Source organism: Pseudopipra pipra, chromosome 11, assembly GCF_036250125.1.
Source record: "Pseudopipra pipra isolate bDixPip1 chromosome 11, bDixPip1.hap1, whole genome shotgun sequence".
In the NCBI taxonomy this organism is placed as follows: Eukaryota; Metazoa; Chordata; class Aves; order Passeriformes; family Pipridae; genus Pseudopipra; species Pseudopipra pipra.
Window position 1 is genome coordinate 3,342,150 of NC_087559.1, and position 19,007 is coordinate 3,361,156.

Consider the following 19,007-nt stretch of genomic DNA (forward strand, 5'->3'; position numbering starts at 1 on the left):
TCCTCCCTTTTTCCTTTCCTGCCCTTCTGGCTTGTCCTCACTGCTCAGGGCAAACACTGCAGCTGGAAAATCTCAGTGCCATGGGCTTGAGATGGGGATGGTCCAGCAGGATTTAGCACTGCAGCCCAAACTTGGGGGTGTCCTGGGATGTTCCTGTGCCAGGGTTATGTTTGGATGGTCCTGCCTCTGGATGTCCATGGATAACATTCCCTTGGGGAAGGCTTTGCAGATGGCCATTGGAAACACGGGGCAGGGAATGGACCATTCCAAGTGTTCAGTTTCAGCAAGAAGTTTTTGTTTTGGTTTTTTTTGTTTTTGGTTGGTTGGTTGGTTGGTTGGTTTTGTTGTTGTTGTTTTGGTTTCCTTTTGAGTGTGTTTTTTTGTGGGTTTGACTTGCTAAGGAAGAAAATCAAAATAAAACAAAAGCCAAACAGAAAATGAGAAAATTCAAGTAGTAAACAGCAGATCTGCCACAGAAAAAGTTTCTGCCTTTCTTTGTGTGTGCATTTGGCCTAACTTTTTTTTTTTTTGCTCAAAGAAAAGTTTGGACAACCCTCTCAGGCACATAGTGTGACTCTTGAGGATGGTCCTGTGCTGGACTCTGATCCTTGTGAGTCCCTTCCAACTCAGTGTATTCTGTGATTCTGTGAAGAATTAAGATGTTGCCAAAGCACTGGTAAGTTTTTAACGTGCAAAATGAACAGAATTCATTGGACTGGCATCACTCCCTTTGGAAACCAATAACATTTTAGTTGCATATCTTAAAATCTTTGAATCTGAGGTCTGTGAGAACTGAGTGATGCTCCTCAAACTGTTTGACCCAGGGAGCTGCCTGGGGGTGGGATATTTCCCCTCCTCTTTTTAGGTGCTTGGGAATTGCTGTTCCCCTGCAGGAAAGCTTCCCTCTGTGCCAGCTTTGCTGGGAGCAGGTACCTGCTGGGTGATCGATACCTGTGACTTGATAGAGATGTGAGGGCTCGGTTTTGCTTATTTTCTGGTTAGAAACACATGAAAAAATCAGAAAGCAAGAGCTTTAACAGTACAGTGGAGAGGATACCACTGTCAGCACAGTGCACCTTGCTGTGGGAGGTGACTGACTGCATCCTGTGTGAGCCAGGGATTGCAGGATAAGGAAAAAACACTGTTCTTGTGGGAAAGGGCCATGTGATACGTTTTGGAGGAGATTAAATTCTAGCAAATCATGATTTGGGGATGCATCATAGCAGGCACTCCCTGTATGAACTCTTCTTTTGAGGTGCTTAGTTTGAAATTCAAACACTCCATTTACGGAAATATTAAAAACTTAACTCTGTAAAAGGCAGTTCACATGGAAACATCAAGTTCAGACATCTTAGACTTGGCTCCTCAGAGTTAATAGTTGCTTTCTTGACCTTAGTGTTTCTGTGCACTGATCTGTAGACTAATTCCAGAAGGAATCATTTAGTCTGGTCTGTGTGCTACCCCAGCCCTTCCTCTGCAGAGAGAGGATGCTGTGGAAGTGACACAAAAAGCATGTAAAGGCCACAGTTGTCATACAACTAAAGAAAAATTACTGTAAAGCTTTTTTAGGAAAAAAAACCCAAACAAAAAGTAAAATAACAATGTCATACCCAGGCTAGTAGACCTTGGCACAGGGTTAATCATTTGGCCAGTGACAAAGGTAGAGGTGGCAGCAAATGAGTTCAGTGCCTGTCATTGCACCTGAAATCTGAAGAGGAATTAAAACCAAAACAACCATCAGTGAGCACATCGCACTCAAGTACATCAAAAAAAGGATGGGTTAGGCATGACTTTAATTAAATCAGTTCCTGCACACGTTGTATTGTTGCCAGCACAGTGTGTACAAGGCAAGTGCAGCACAAGCTGCTCTGTAACAAGTGTGTTGAGCTGCTGATTGTGTCTGATTGCACCTCGTACTCTCTATCCCTTTAAACCCACTGTATCTCACAAATAAATGAGTGCTGGAGCTTGGGGGGAAGTAGGAGCTACAAAATCAACTTACCTGTCAGCTCTGCTCCTGCTGGAATATGGAACTTCTAACACCTTGTAGAGCTAAGTGTGATGTATCCATGTACCCTTCTGTTGGGGATTAAGTCATAGGGAAAAAAGAGGAACATTAAAGGATCTGTCAACTTTGTATTTATTTAGAACCATTAACAAGGAAGCCAGTTCCTAAAGATCATCCAGGGATTCAATTTTATGTTTTTCTTTTAACAGGTTAAACCTTGCCACCTGAAAGACTAAACCTACAGCTTCCCTGAGAGAACCAGAGTTCCTGAATTTAGGAGACTGAAGATGCTGCTGCTGTGGAAACAGCTGCTGCTGGTATCATTTGTTGGCTGCCTTGGAGGTAACAATCATCTCTAACTTCTGTTTTAGAACTAGGCATAAGTTCCCAGATTTCAGAACTGCACTTGAGGAGTAGGACCACAGAGGCTTTGAAATGCAAATGTTATGTAGAGTTTAGAAACCAAGCATGCAATAGATATCTTAAATAATACAAAATATTAAGTGAGTGAACTAGAGTAATGTTTTTGCTCCAAAGTTACTGCATAAGGATGTGCTTTCAGGGCAAGCAGAAGATATCCAAATGCATTAAGGATGTTGTTGGTAGTGCTGATTTAAGAGCTGCAATATGTGTTTGTCTTCAGCTGGAAACTTCAGATTCTCACTGTAGCTGGAAGGATTCCTGCAGCTTTTGTCAAAACTTCGTTTGCTTTGGAAGGGGGTTTATTCCTGAGCAGCAGCACTGTGTTACTGCTGCAGCAATTCAGCAGTTCAGAGCTTTGCTTTTCTTAACTGTGCCAGGCAATTCTCAGTGGTAGGAACTTGTGCTGCTGTCCAGGTCTCCTCTCTGGTGCCACATGAGCTCTGCAGAGTCATTTTTCTGTACCTTATTGAGGTCAGTGCTCGCTCACAGCAGCACAAGTCCCAGGTTTTTCTTGGTGATCTCTTTTTTTTCAGCACTTGTTCTGCTTCAGCATCCCCAGTAATGCCAAGGTGTGTGTGAGGGGGAGAGGAGAGGCCCCTGTTCTGTCCTCAGGGATGGACTCTTGGTGATTTCTGTGCCTGCTGGCAGTGCCAGGCCTGCCAAGAGCAGGATAGTGCCCAGATTCCCTCCTTGCATCCCCTTCAGAATGGTCAGTGCTGCTTTGGGAAGGAGGGCAGTACTTTAATTGTAGCATGTGAATCAAATGGTTTATTCCCAGGATCTCTGGTGAATGGACCATTTTTCCTTGCAGGACTCTTAGGGCAGGGATGGATAGGAGGAAGTTCTGTGGCTGGGCTGTGCAGTCACCTGGCTGTGATCACCTCCTGATGCTGCAGCCTGTGCTGTGCCAGCCTCTTCCTTCATCCCCTTTCCTCCTGTGCCCAGTCCTGGCTGCCCTCAGGAGGGTTGGATTCCTGCATGAGTTGCTCTAAAACATAGCTGTGAGCAAAGTATAGGGATTTAGCTTTATATGGAGGCTCAGAAGGCTGGGATTTGCTTTTGGCTTAGTCAAGAACTTTGAAGAAAGGGGAACGACATTGTTAAGCCAATCTGTAAAGTGAAAGGTGCTAATGTTGTCTTTGTCAAATCCAAACGTTTCTCTACAGAAAAAGGAAAATCCCAAGAGACTTAACTTTTTTTTCTCCTTCAGGACTACTTTGTGGGTTGCTTTCTGAAAGAAGTCATGGGCATTTCTGCCACTGAAACAATCATACAAGACTTGCACAGAATTATTAGTTGAAAGAGAGGGGATTTGCTTTTCTGTCCTTTAAACTGATGGGAGCAGAACTCCCTTCTTAGTACTTCTTTTGAGTAGGGACTGTCTTGCTGCTGGGTCTGTGCCTTCCCTGTGTCAGTATGGCCCATCCTGGGATTGCATTTGACCCCGTAAAAATCCCAAAATAACGAGGGAGAGTGTGGCAGGGAGCTGTTTCCCTGTGGAAGGTTAGAGATGGTATTCCATGGCATTCCTCAATGCCAGTTCCGTACTCCCAGCTCTTTTGAGCAGCAGGAGTGTGTGGCAGTGGTGCTGTGTGGGGCAGGAGGGGGATGTTGTGATCACCCCGTGTTACCTGGGGAGTGGAGCCATCCCAGTCAGAACTGTGCCTCTACTTTGTGCCTGGAAACACCTGAAGTTGCAAATGTGTTTATAGCCTTAAAATACTTGAAATATGGAAACCCACTTTCTGATATCTACTGCTACATCTCTGTTAGCTTTGGGGAATTACTTACAAGACCATTTAACCTCTGCCATGTCTGAACTGGCAAAATTTGGTGTTATAAATGTAGCAAAACAATTTGTTGTTGCAGAATGTGTGTATCCACTTCTGAATCTCTTACATAAAACTTCAGGTAAAATCCAAACATTAAAAATCATTGTCTACCTAAAATTTATTTATTTTTTTTTTTTAGGTCTTGTTGGTTTTGATTTGCTGGATATTTTTGTTGCATTTATATTGGAGTGCTTAACTAAGATGTATGAATAGTTTTCATGCAATAAATCACATCTATTGGTGATGGCATTCTGCACATTATTTGTAGGAGAATGAATGATTTCATTATATTTGTGGTTGCGTGAGTGTTAGATGAGTATTGATGCTAAAAAAGGCTTTGTTTTTAATCTGTTAAAAATAATGTCTTTCTGTAAGTTTTTCAGTTGATCCAAGGATGATAAGGACTAATAATTTTATCTTGCTGTAGGTTTTAGTTTGATCTGTACAATTTAATAGTTATACTTTGAATCAGAACAAAAATCTAAGCTACAGGTATAGAGGGGAAAGCTAAAGCTAAAACCCCAATATTTGGTTCATGGTTAACATCCAGGCAAATGGTTTTTTTGCAAAACAACAGTCACTTTACCCTTATTGAAGTTGTACCTTTTTAAATTGCAAAGCAGTGAAATCTTGTGGCTTGGTGTGTTGAATTTAAATCTGCTCTTTATTTAAATTGAAAACTTTTTGAAGTAGTACACCAGGTAACATCCAGACCCAGGAGTTCTCCTCGTCTCCCAGGCACTGCTGTTGTGTTGAGAGCAGTAATATGGACAAATCTGTGAACATCCCCCAGTGGAGAGTCCCAAACCAGTGTTTGGAGTGTGAGCAGCAACATCTGCAGAACTATTGGTGTGACACCCCCAAAGCTTTGCTCTCATCACTGACACCTTGGCAGTGGTTTATGGGGACAGAACCTCCTCCTTCATGATGAAATATTTTTTACTCACCTCTTGAAGGACTTCTTTTTCTTTTTATCCTTTCATCTTGCCTGCATTTTTATTTCATGTCATCTCAGTCCTTTTGGGTTATATTTAAAAGCAACATAGATGAAAGCAAGTTTTGTTTTGGCTGCCTATGAAGAATCCTTAAGGATCCAGGATGATGGGAAGGTTTCTTATGTTAAACTGTATGAACTCCAAGTGTACCAAATGTCTTCCTGAAAAAATATCTACTCAGAAACATGTAGTTCCATGCAAATATAACTCTGAAAAAAAGAGACAGTATGAAAGAGATTATTTAGCTGCAAATTCCCCAGTTCACATCTCTGAGCTCAATATTTTCAACAGCAAAGTTGGCATTGACTGTCACTGAGTTTAATAAGGGAGAAATGCTTGTTTTTCAGCTAATTGCTAATAGAATACTTAATTTCCAATGACCATTACAATAACAAGGAAAACATTGCTAATATTTTGAAGTGGAAATGATTCTGGATTTCTGTAAGACTCATCTTCCTGTGCTCGTCCTTCCAGCCCTTCCTTGTGTGTGTTTCAGGTCACCTCTCTGCACTTGGGCACCTGCCAAATGTCAGCTTGGTAGCCATGGGGAGTTGGTAGATTGGAGGACCAGCAAGAAGTCAAGCAAAAAAGCTCTTTTTCATATTTCCAAAGGCCAGATGGCTTGGTGGAGCAGGACTGCTTGGAGGCCTTGAGCACCCAGAGTGGATATATAGCCCTGATTTAAGGTTGTGCAGTTGCCATCCTTGTGAATGTTGTTTGGAGTCAGAGGCAGCACTTGCAGAGATGAGTTTGAGCCAGATGCAATTTGCTGAACAGTGTGAACTGAGCATTTCCAGCTGCCTAACCCATCTCACTCAAAACCCTGCAGAAGGTCTCAATCCTGACGTATAAATCTCCTGATATTTGGAGACTGGGCATGTGCTCAATGTTAACATTACCTGTTTGCTTCAATTGCATGAATGTTACTGGGGGACCTTTGGAACAGCAGGCTTGTAAAATCCACCTGGGAATCCTGTGCTTGAATTGATTTCAAGCCAGATTTTAGTAAGAACGTGCTTTAGATGTAAAAAGAAGTTGTTAAACAGTTTTGGAGAATATTATTTTAACCTGTTATTAAGATAGATCAGCAGGTATTGTGATTCCCTATAGAAAACAATTTTTCTTACTCTCTGCTTATAAGCAAAAAGACAGTTCTTTTAAGACCTGTCTGCAGTTCAGTGTTATGAAATAACTTCATAGCTGCAGAAATGGAGATGATACTGATCTTGGCTTATAAACCTTGACACACTCTGTCTTTGCAGATAATGTATTTCAAACTGGTTCCCTTATTGCAGTGTCCTATATTGAATTGCTTTTCGTTTATCTGATGTGAATCTTCATAGTTCATCAAAGGGGGGATGTGAGAGCATCTAATGAAAAAAAACAATGGCCCTGGGGCTTTTGTTTATTGATGTGTGATTATATCTGCAGGACTAATGATGCTGTGGTCTTCTTGGCCATTTACCTTGGGGAGCAAAAAGGTGATTACTTAGCATTATATATATATATATGTATGTGGAGTTTCAAAATGTCTGCCTTGTTAGGAAAAGAATTTAAAAACACATGCTTTAGCATTATTGTGTTTAAATTACTCTGAAGAGCAACTTCAAAGATAAAGGCCAATAAAATATGCAAAACAACACGAACAGTTAAAAGTGCAAAACTAAGCTGTGAGCTGGGGGTGAAGTCATGAATTAATTCCAGGTGTAACTTCTTGCAACTTTTCCTGCTTCCTTTTCTCGCTGTTGCTAATTTTGACTTTATTTTCCTGCTCAGCTGGAGAGGAAGAGGAAAGCTCTGGGGGAGTTGTGTCTCCATCAGCCTCAGGGCTCCCCCAGCCCTGCACAGCAGCCCCACTGTGGGCACAGGCAGAAGTTTATTCTGCTGTCTCATAATTTTCCAGTGCTAAAACTGACTGTGCTCTGTTCTCCCCTGGAAAGGAATGTTTTTAAAGTTTCTCCTGAGAATTTGGAGGAAAAACAACTTTTGAAGGGTGGTTGAAGGGGAAGGACAGCTGTGAATAAAGAGAAGGTTCAAAGGAGTGAAACAAGGAGAACTCTGTGTAAACGCATAAAATTTTTCTCCTTCAGGAGATGAAAGGGCACATTTCAAAAAGGACGTCCAGGGTGAGACCTGGAGACACCACTTGGATTAACTTTCCCTTCTAAGCTTCTAATTCATTGCCACCACAAACAGTGTATCCTAAGTCTGTCTCTACTGCACTTATTTAAACAGAGAAGACCAAACCCAATCATTATTAAACTTTTTTCTTCAGCCATTGCAAGCTTTGACAAAAAAAAGCTCAACAAAACAACAAACCACAAATAACCCCCCCCCAAAAAAAACCCCCAAACAAACAAACAAAAAAACTCCAGCCAAAACACTATTATAACATGTAGAAACTATTTGGATATTGAAGTCTGGCTCCTATTCTGTCCCTTTATGCTAAAATTTGTAAACAGGGAGGTTTTCTATTTAATTTCTTTCTCAACAGCCCATTTGAGTTTAAAACTAGATCATATTAAATGTATTTCTTTGTCAATTCAGGTGTTTTTATTGCTTTCATTTTCATTTTTTTCATTTTGTTTCCTCAGTCTGATACAGAAATAAACTGTTAAACCCTCGGGCTCAGCAATGTCATGTGTAAGATTAACACTTCTCTTTATTAGTATTAAGTTTAGGAGACTTAGGAAATTGGAAAGCATGATTCTTTCTTTATTTTCCAAAAGAGCATGAAAACAAACCTTCTGTGTTCTTACTGATCTGTTGTTATGATTAAATCATGCCAGAGGAAAGTAGAAATATCCTCTGCAGAGGGAACTCTTGGATCTCTGCACTTGCAGTACTATTTTATGAGGGGTGAGGGACTTGTGCATGTGCAGAGGGTCGTGGTCAGGTTCTTGCTTTGCCCTTATATCTTGTGTACCCTATTGATTGGGAGTGGAAAGGGAATCCTACTGGAAACAGTGTGATATGGGTCCACTTTTTATTATCATTGCACTTTACCCGCATCTCAAACATCAGGATCTGGTAAGAACAATATTCCTGTTAATTCTGGTGTCCAGTGTAACTGGAGATAGGCTTGACTTTTTCATGAATGGTTTGGGAGGGACCTTAAATCTTATCCAGTCCCTGAGCAGGGACACCTTCCACCAGCCCAGGTTGCTCCAAGCCCCGTCCAACCTGGCCTTGGACACTTCCAGGGATGGGGCAGCCACAGCTTCTCTGGGCAACCTGTGCCAGGGCCTCATCCCCTCACAGGGAAGGATTTCTTCCCAGTGTCTCATCTAAACCTACTCTCAGTCCATTTATAGCCATTCCTCTTGTCCTGTCAGTGCAGTTCTGACTCTGTAGCAGAGTATTTGCTGCCATCAGTGTGCAATTCCTAGTATAGTTCTTGGGCATTGGAAGCATGCCAACAGTACCTTCCCCTGAGTAAAACAGATAAAGCTCTTACAAACCTGCTATAATTTTGATTTAGTCTTTGGTGAGGAGTTTCTGTATGGGTGAGAATCCATTTGTAGGAAAAAAAAATAAATATCATCCCTCGCTACTCTTGTTAGAATTCAGTTTTCATTAAGAGTTACAGCCTTCAGACAGAGCCAGTCTGTATCTTAATGCATAATGGTTTTGCATATTAATATTAATATCCTTTTTTGTGCATTAGACATGTATAGTCATAATGCATCTATGCCAGCAGTGACTGTCAGAACTGTTTAGCTGGGATTGCTTGTGTGTTGCTACCAAGATTCATTGCACTGATAGAAAATCTGGTTTGCTCATTAAATTAGTTACTAATTGTAAGGAACCAGTCTTAGAGTTCTGCTTTCCTTTGGACTGTTTGGTGCTTCAGGATCTGTCAGCAGAAAACAGAGTTCTTGGAGTAAATCTGAAAAGGCACCTGTTGGAGGTTTCCCTTTGGACATACCATCAAGGTTAACTAATCTCTCGTGGTGAACACAGGACACACAGCCTGGGATCCAAGCCCTGGGGGCAGGGAATTTGTCCTGCTGCAGGTACCCCCGGGCTGTGAGCTGACAGATGGTGGGAGCTTATTGCAGACCCAGTTTCACCTCGTTCCACACCAGTGCAAATCTGTGCTCTGCCTTCCTCTGCAGCTCTTGGGCTCACTACAGCTGCACTTGGGCACTTGTGTCTTAGCACTGGGAGCTTTCCTGTTTTCAGCCTGCCAGTGGATCACACCCATTTAAGAAAAGGCTTTTTTAGGGCTTCTTTTCACACTTTTTAGCACTGTTCCAAAATGAGCAGCAGTGGAGAACGACGTTTAATCTGTTCACTTGGAATTGGGTGAGGGGGAAAAATAGTCTCCTTCAGGAGATCTTCTGTGTTTTCTTGTTAGCTGTGTATAAACCTGGGGCTGTGCAAGGCCATGGAAAGGCTGTTACTGATGTAATGTCCTTTCCTCAGGCTCAGTGGATTTCCAGGCTGTATTGCTGTGGTGGGTGTGCTCTTATCAGTTACAATATTTAACTCCCTAAGTATGGAAAATGCTGTGATATTTTTGAAGAGAGACCTTAAATACCTGTGGAAAGCCTCCTCGGTTTCTGCTTTATCTTCTAAGCTGAAGAAAGCCTTCTCTTGAAAAGCAGCTACTTCTTGCTGCAGATACTGTCTAACCTTAAAGCTTAATCCTCACCTTCAGACAATTAATGCTTCATTTCAACAAGACAAATGCCATCTTTTTCTTCATTAATTAAACTTAGTGCAGATTTTATGACATTTCAATGGAGAAATTCTGGCTATAGTGGCAATTCTGATTTTTACATAAATTACCAAGAAGGATTTTTTTAAGCGCTTTATCCTGCAGTAAAATTTTGTTATTGCAAATATTACTGAGCATGAAGGCCATACATTTGTACTTTCGTGGTTCTTCTGCCTACTGCAGTTTAAACTGCAGTACAATAGAGCAAGTAACTCCAATATATTTCTTGTAAAAGGTTATAGAGCGTGGGCACACTGAATAGTAACCCCCACCAGAAGACCTGCTCAAATCCACAAGCTAAATATTTATTCAGTAAGAATTGTGGTAACTCTCAGTGCCTTAGAACTTCTGTTTGGTGAAGGTTTTAGTGGATCATTGCCTGAGGTTTTGTTTATGGTTACTTATTTGCTGTGTGACTTCAGCCTCTTGTCCCAGACAGCTTGGAGAAAGTAACTGTTGAAGATTCCCAGCTTTCCCTCATTTCCCTTGGAATGTAGCACACCTGCCCTGTGCCAAGGATGAGACAGGAGCCTCCCCACAGGCACTTTTGGGTTGCCCAATACTGGCAAAGTTTCAGAAGTGAGGTCTTATAAGTGGATTTTTCTACCTCCCATCCCAGGGTGGTACAAGGGGACAACAGGAGCAGCCTCTGAGAGGCTCTGCAAGGTGGGATCTCTCTTCAAAGAATCACCTTGTCTCTTCTTCCCTGTCCTCCAACAGCAGCTGCTGAAGTTATTCCTCTGCACTTGCCAGGCCCTCCCTGCTGAAGAGCTAAAAGCTTAGTTTGGCTGTTTTGCCTGTCCTCTGCTGCTTTGTGTAATGACATGAAGATGAATTTTTAACTTATTACCTGAAGAGAAATCCCATTGTTTCTTTGGCCTTTTGATGTTAAACTCGACAGAAGCACCCTGGGCTTGTTTTGTCCAGCCATCACTGATTAAAGTGCCTTGGGAAGTATCTCACTGGCTGTTGCTGATGACCAGGATGGATGAGAAATCTCACCTAGTGAGATAGTTCTGGGATTTTGGGTGCTACCTTTAATTTTCTGTTTCTTACCTACAAAACAGATGCAGGGATGTCACTGCTCTGGGGTATCACTGTCTTGCAGGTGAATCATCCTATGGGGGTACCAAGGCAGGCAAGAGGAAACCCTCTTCTATCCAAATGGAAAGGTGAAAGGAATTGGGGAGGGAACACAAGGGAAAAGGACTTTGGGAGATTTGCTGTGCAGAGTCTGCATCAACCCCTTCCTTGGGAAGCTCAGAACCCTGCAGAGGAAAAAAAACAAACAGATTAAAGCAGTTGTGAATGACAGCTGAAAACCAGGGAAGGTACACTGGGTTGAAATCTAGAGCTGAATAATTTGGCAGATGTTCAGGAAAACAGCAGAACTGAAAATAAATACTTTGTTTTGTATTTTAAAAAGCTTTTCCATAGAAACTCTTCTGATTTTTGTCATCATTCTTTATGATCAGCTTCAAACTGAATGCTCTAGGTTTTCAATTTTTGGTGATTTTCAATATGTGGCTGCTGTCCCCTTGGACAGAAGCTTTATTTGTGCTGTAATTAACCTTCCAGTTTCTTGCTGCAATAACAAATGGGATAATAGCAGCCTTTAGCTTTTCCAATACTGGATGTACATATCGGTGATGAGATTTCAGGGATCAGTATTTATCAGGGATTAGAACACAATTTACACACTGTTTTTTCAGTAAAAAATAACACAACATTGTAAAGTAAAAGCTTAACCTCACCATATTTACTCTACGTGTTTGAAAACCTAAGTGAATAAAAGCTCATTTATATTCTTGTCTGATTAGCACAATCAGAACTTATTGATGCTAAAACGAACCAGATTTCCATAACTATAAACAGAATATTAAAATATAGCTGTCTAATGTAGCATGATGTTTTTTTCCTTCTTGGCTGGAACAAGTAGTTATGACTTTCTTGTTGACTTTTTAGGAGTCTTTTAACAAAGGCATTTCAAACCCATGCCTTGGGGCAGGAAAACAGACCTTTTTCTAGACAAGTGCTGTTTACTGTCTTGGAATAGAAAGCAGATGACATGTGGGTAAATGTGTTTGTGCTTGGCTATCCTTTACTCTTCCATAGTTGGGGCTCAGATGTTCAGGAGCTGAGAACTGACTGGAGAAACATTTGAATGTAGAAATGACTTTATTTGAACCAGACACTTACAAGTATTTGTAGTATTTTACTCCAGCAGAAGGGAACAGGAAGTTTAGTGAAGTAGGGAAGATAAGGAGTGGCTTTATGCATTATGAATTAAGAACTCTATACTGAAGCTAGCTGGATGTTTTCCTGTGGTGTAAAATGAGAATCACACAATGGTTTGGGTTGGAAGGGACCTTAAGGATCATCTTGTTCCACCCCCCTGCCAGGAGTAGGGACACAGAAATGTGGAATAGCTTGATGGAAAGGGTGCAGGGCTTCAAGAAGACCTGAGTTGGAATAGTTATGGCTGTGACCTTGTGCAGGTGACTCAAATTTCCATTCATATTGCCAGGAAAAAGTATAATGACAAGTTTTTGTGTGGTCCCAGGGGTCTGGGTGAAAAGAGTCATAAAACTGAGACTTGCCACGCTGTCCTAAATACACATCAGGGTTTGTTCCCATATCATAAGTGTCACTTTGTTAAGAAGTACCATGTGTGAGGAATTGGTGGATTAGCATCAATTTTATTTCATAGAGACAACAGAGTCAGGATCTCATTTTAAATAAGCAGAAAGTGTTGCTCCTGTGTTTCCACTCCAGAGTTGTGGATTGGAGAGGCTTGAAATGCCACCTTGTCCCCAGGGAGCTGCGAGCCACACCTTGCTCACAAGGCATCCACTGTGCAAAATAACTCACTGCAACTTGAGGTGCTCTGTGTGCTGCAAGGAGCAAAGGATTGCAAAGAAAAACACAGCATTCACTTGCCTTTGGCGGTGGTTGTGCAATGAGAACTTCAACACGGTTTAAACCTGAATTAAAAATAGCTTAATTTGCATAGTCAAGGGTAATTAGTGCACATTTTATCCCGATTCCTCATACAGCTATTTATAACTCCAAAAGCAACATGGAAAATCCCCAAATAGTTCAATGTTGGATTCAGTTAAGGATTCTCCTGTACCTCAGAGGTGGCAGATAAAGGTATTGCTGTTGATAAACACCTAAATGGCAGATTTTGATATTGAGGATAACAGGCAAATTGTGACATGAACAGCCTCTAAGTACCAGGCACAGGATTTGATTCACTCTGATGTGAATGTATGTGAATATACCCCAGTGTGAATCTTGCAGTGACATCTTAAATGAGCATTAAATCTGCTCCTTGGTCATTTTTAGGAGGCTTTTGTGTAACTTGGAAGAGCTCAGGTGCAAAGAAGAGCTGGTTTTCTAAGGCTGTGCTGCCTGTTCAAGAAATGGTTTTAGCCAGTTCATTCTAGATTATTTTCTGGTCTTTATGACCTGAGATCATCCATGGGTAGGGGCCTTATGGATTGGGTATTTTTAGGTTTCCTCACATTTCTTGTTTTTAAGGCTCACCATGTAGGGAGATCATGTGGGCCATTATTTAATGAGTCAAGGCAGCTCTGGGGGTGTGTAATGGAAGGAAAGACATTTTCCCTACACTTCTGAAACTGAGAAGAAACATTTATCCTGTATCAACAGCTCTAAAATGGGACAGATTCGTTCCTTTCCGTGATGTTTTGTGCTGGCTGGGAAGCGATTCCAGCAAGCACTGATAAAAAACAGTGTTTCTGGAGATAAACTACTGACATTAATGGTGCCTTGACTTTTTGGGGATAGGGGGCGTGTGACAGTTCTTTCTGCCTTAGAATTTATAAGAGTTGCCTTTGACTGCAGCTGTAGGAAAAAACCTAAATCTGAATTTGCTTACTAGCCTGCGTAAAACTTTATTGTATGCCATAGACTGTAGTTTAAAGAAAGCAAATTACATGGCTGAATCTTTTATATATATTTTATAGATAAAATCTAAAGAGTCATCTAAAATTTCAGATCTGCATCCGTAGCATTGCTGCAGAGGGGGCATATTTCAGTTTTTCCGAGAGCTTACAAGTGAGTGACAGCAACGAGCAACATATTGGAAAATATTACTTCTAATTCATTTTTTAAAGTTTTTTGAATCTTAACGTGAAATATTTTATTCTGTAAAGTGATTCTGATGAGAAAATGAAATTGCATAAAAGCACAGAGGAAATGAGGAAGAAAAAGCAGTTGTTTCAGATCATAACCTTGTCGGGTGGGGTGACAGTTCCAATTCCATTTGAGTTCTCTCCAGTTCTCATCCTTTTTATGTTGGATTAAGTAACAGTTTTTTGTCTTCTTATTCCCATAGCAACCTTATCTCTCTTTATTTTTTTGATGTAAATCTGCTTGTCTCTTACTATCTTTCAAAGCTTGGGCATGAATAGCTTGTGAAGAAGGGGAGTGTGGCAAGGAGAGAGCAGAGAAGAGGCTTTTTGGCACAGGAAGGGAGGGAAAGCATATTTTGGAGCAAGAGAGACAGAGAGAGAGAGAGAGAGATGTTTTTTCTCCCCAAAGCTATTTATGACATCATTTTTCTGTGTAGTTTTTTCACGAAGACTAAAACTTTGCTGCTGTTTTAGTAAGTTGTGTGAGCATAACTCTTTTTTAAAAAAGTTGTAGGCCAGCCTCTGTACCCGGCCAAAAATACAGACTTAATGTCCTGTAACACTGTGGTTTATATAAGTTTGGAAAAGTGCCATTGCTGCGAAGGTGAGCCTTCACTTGCCATGATTTTGCTCCTCATGGAACTTGGAATCTCTGAAGAGAAAGTTGAGTACAAGCAGGGATTTAGGGTGCTGTGCTGACCCCCAGCTTTGTGTCCAGCTCTTCTGCCTGGTGGTCCATGACCAGTGGTCCACAACTGGAAGGATCCTGATCAGGAATGCTGTTTGAATCCTCTGTATCACAGGGATGAGGCTTCAGATCCCAGTAGAAAACCAGTTTGTCCAAAAGGGTGCACATGCTCAGGTGCATCTGTTTGCTGCTTTAAGGCATTAAGTGAGGTTGAAAAAAGCAGCTGTTGCTCCGTCTCTCTATATCTTTTTCTCATATTAAATATTTCACTTGATTGGACTTAATATAATAAGTGTCTGAAGTGCAATGGAGACATGGAGACAATGGACACCAGTATGATCCCCTTGTATTTTTAGCTATTTAGGCTTTGTGCCTAAATTCTGAAACAATTAACAGGAGCCTTTTGAAGTCCTGGTTTCAGTTGTGGAGGTGTAAGAATTTTTATTAATAACTAACAACTTCAGCATTTCCTGTGCAGTCCACTCACCTGCACACCTGGTAGAGCTCTAAACAAAACATATTTTCATTTTAATTCTTGCAGATTTTATTTTTTTGTGTGCGTGTTTGGTTTCAGTTTTTTTCCTGTGTAAGAGCGGTGACATTCCTTAGGATTTTTGTAGTTTGGGACTGTTCTTAAACCTCTGGAATATGGATTCTTTGGAAAAACAGAGCTTATATTCACTGAAGAATCAAAGCAGGTCATTGCTAAGGAAGGAAAGTGTTTCAGCCCTTGTTTTGTTTGTCAGAATGACTCTAATGGGGTCTTGTTAGACCATTTAACATGCTACTGATAATATATAGATAATACTTTAAAACATTTACATTACATTAATACCCCATTAAGGGCCTGATCTAAAGCCCGCTGATGTTGATTGGAATGTTCAGTAGGAATTTAATGCTTTGATCTTCCAACTGTGGCTTTACAACTTACAAAATCAAACAGGAAAAGCATTTCAGTCGACATAAACACGTCTGGGCCATCTGTGTCCTACTCCACCCTTCATGGCTAATAAAACTATTGGATTTGGAGCCTCCTCAAACTGAAATATATACTTAAAATATCAACTTGGATTGTGTTTTACGGCACCAAGTCCTGATGTAGAAAAAATGCTGTTGCTACAAGGCACATAATGAGGAACTTTAAATAAGGAAAGCTTGGATGGATTGCTTGGCTTGTTTAGAGCATTTGACTTGATAATTTAGTAGACTGAACGTTTTTTCTAACAATCTGTGTTGACATCTGGGGTGCCCTGGCGTAGTCTTAGACAACACTTTGTTATTGAAGGTGTTGTTCTTCAAATAATGCATTTGAGGTCACTTGAAAGACGAGTAGATGTTTAGGAACGTGGTTTAGTGGGGCTTGGCAGTGCTGGGGGATGGTTGGATTTGATGTCTTGTCCAACTAAATGATCCTGTCACTCTATAACAAGCACAGTTATCTTGTGATGTACAGAGTTACACTTTCATTCAGTGAATATATAAATACACAGTAAATTCTGACTGAAGTAACCCATGGCTGCAACACAGGAAATATCAGATTTAGGGGGAATTTAAAATAGCAGTTTAAATGTCTTCACTGGGTATCACCTTACTTTAAATGTACATTTTCCAGGCTCTGACTTGCTACCAACCTGCATATTTTGCTTCCCGATGTTTATTGGGAAGCAAAGTAGGTGTCTTAATACCAAAGCAATGGAACCTGCAGAACATCTGCTGTTATACTGCAGTGCTTCTCTCGTTATTTTTGTATTGATTACATATTTGTGTCGTGTTCCTTGTACAATAGGGCAGTGAGTAGTTACAGAGAGCACAGCACAGGCTGTGGGTTGTGGGGAGTCTCATTTAATAACCAGGGAAATTCTCCCTACTTACGAGAAGAGATGCAGTGCCTGATTTTATTTTCCTATTATTACCTCTCTCAGCCCTGTGCAGCGAGACATCTTTGCTCTTTTTTTATGAAACTGTATTTTTTTGAGCATGTGACTTTTTATTAAGTTGTAGTTAACAATATACTTTTGAGGATTACATCACCCTGCAAGGAGCAATTTGGCTTTAGGCTGGGGATCAGTCTGCACGTGGAGCATCTGTCACGTAACGATTCTGCTCAGACACCAACAAGAACATTTGAGGTCCCACTGTGTTTTGGGGGTTTTCTCTTTATGTACATGTCTCAATCTGTTAAACTCTCTTCAACAACACTGGGATTGTATTTGTTCTTAGAAGTGGAGTAGCAGAAGAACAGATAGGTATTTCTCAGGAGTTGTTTTTTTTTTTTCCACACCTGCAGCTTCTGTTGTTGAATGGTCTGAGGCTGAATTTATTAATCTATGCAGTTGCTTGCTCAGGTGTAATCCCTTGTTCAGCCACATTTATTCACCCACTGAAGGATGTGCACATTGGTACATCATGGCATATTAAAGGTTTACCACCGCCTGCCACAGCTGTCATCTCTTTGACCCTTCAGTAAACCAACAGTCTTCCACATAATTTTACTTTCATTCAAGTGTAATGCCATTACTGCAGAGGCAGACAGAATGCAATTCTCTAAAGATCTTGTCTCGTTCCCTTCTCTTCCAGGGAGGTTAATGTGCTCAAATGATCCCTGTGCTTTCCTTTTTTTGCTCTCTTGCTGCAAGAAGAGCAAAAAGAGAAAGTGCTCCTGGATAGTGTGTTTGGACTGGCTTTTGGGGGATGGAGCAAACTGGAGAGATGAACTCATCAGCTGGGTGGAAACCCTCTTCACCATTTGAGTTTCAAATGCCTTCATTTGTTTCCTTAGTATGTTTATTTTTATAGCCTTTTACAAAAAGGTTTTACAGTTTTTCTTCTAAAATGACATGGAAATAAGCAAGTCAAAACCACTCTACCCAAAGTGAGCTAAGCCAGGTTTAAACATTAATGATGTACAGGAATAACTGAAGTCTGAAGTTTAACGGGTGTTTAGTCCATAGACATTTGTCATTTCAAAAAACACACCCACCCAACTTCATATTAATGTTTGCAGCATCAGTACTTTGCAGACAGTGCAGTTACAGCCTTGTGATCTCACAGAACTGATGTGGAGAATGAGCTCTTGGAGCTGATGGTCTGAAACTGGTGTCTGGGGACATCGATTCCAACCCCAGCTCTGTCATGTCACTGAGTGCAGCTTCTCTTTATGAACTTGCTGTCATTGTAACATCTAATGATTTGGGATTATATTGACTGTTTCTACTGTATGTGCCGCTGTTTGACCCCGTAATTAAGTTAAACAATCAAATGAGTCAGTGATTTATTGGGTTTCTTGGTTCTGCACTGCCACAGTTTCTCATCTGCTCCCTGAACTCTTGTGTGTGATGTGCCAGGAGGCTTCACTGAGTATCAAATAAGTGTATCATATGATGCTTCTGATTTTTAGAAGTCTGATATTAACAGTAATGTTTTGCATGCTCTTATCAGTTGTTTACACTCCTTTGCATTCAGCTGTTTTTGAATCTCTGATTTCTTAATACATCTCTGCTTCTGGTTTTATTTCAGATTCTTTTCGGAAGAATTTTTCTGCTTCTTTGGTTAAGAAAATGTAGCATTTTTCTCCCTAGTTTTTCACAACTTCAGCTCCTAATAACCCGTGTACTCTTACTTACCTTTTGATCTTCTTGTTTAGCTCTTGCTTGCTTAAAAGTAACTGTAGCCTCTCCTTAAGCCAGTTCCATCTTATTCATCCTGTATTTTTTCTTTTCTCCTAGCTTTCTTGATGGGGATTCAGTGGAATTACTATCTTGTTCCTTCAAGAAACCTTTTTTTGCCTCATAATAAATCCTTGTTTACTGAAAAAAAATTGCCTGGGGATTCCGGCTCCGAGTTTTGTCTGAAACTGTAGGACCCAACCATCCTTTTGACTTCCAGGGTTTACTGACTCCATGACAAGGGTAGAATTGACTTCTTCCATCCCAGGGTCCATGGTGTGTGTGTGGGGGCTGGCAAAGGGCTGCTCTGCATTGCCAGTGTTCTCAGTGCACACCAGACACTCGGGCACAGCGTGGCCTTGTCTCCACACCCCCGACTGGCATTGATTTGTCGCTCTGTAAGGTGACCGAGTAGATCAAGTTACTGAGTTCTTATCCCAAATCATTGCTTTGTGTAATGAATTTAATTTATTCCAAGTCACGCTTGCAAGGTCTCCTGCTCTTCCTGCAGAC

General features: G+C 41.0%; 1 protein-coding gene across 2 annotated transcripts in view; it reads left to right on the top strand.

Annotated features, from left to right (window-relative positions):
* Positions 1 to 19,007, top strand: part of LOC135420137 (contactin-3-like) — a 103,116-nt gene that overhangs the window by 23,422 nt on the left and 60,687 nt on the right. For both annotated transcript variants that reach the window (XM_064667166.1, XM_064667167.1), the window contains exon 2: positions 2,218 to 2,350. In XM_064667166.1, coding sequence (XP_064523236.1) covers positions 2,296 to 2,350 — 55 coding nt within the window. In that variant the 5' untranslated portion in view covers positions 2,218 to 2,295. The remainder of the gene's footprint in view (positions 1 to 2,217; positions 2,351 to 19,007) is intronic.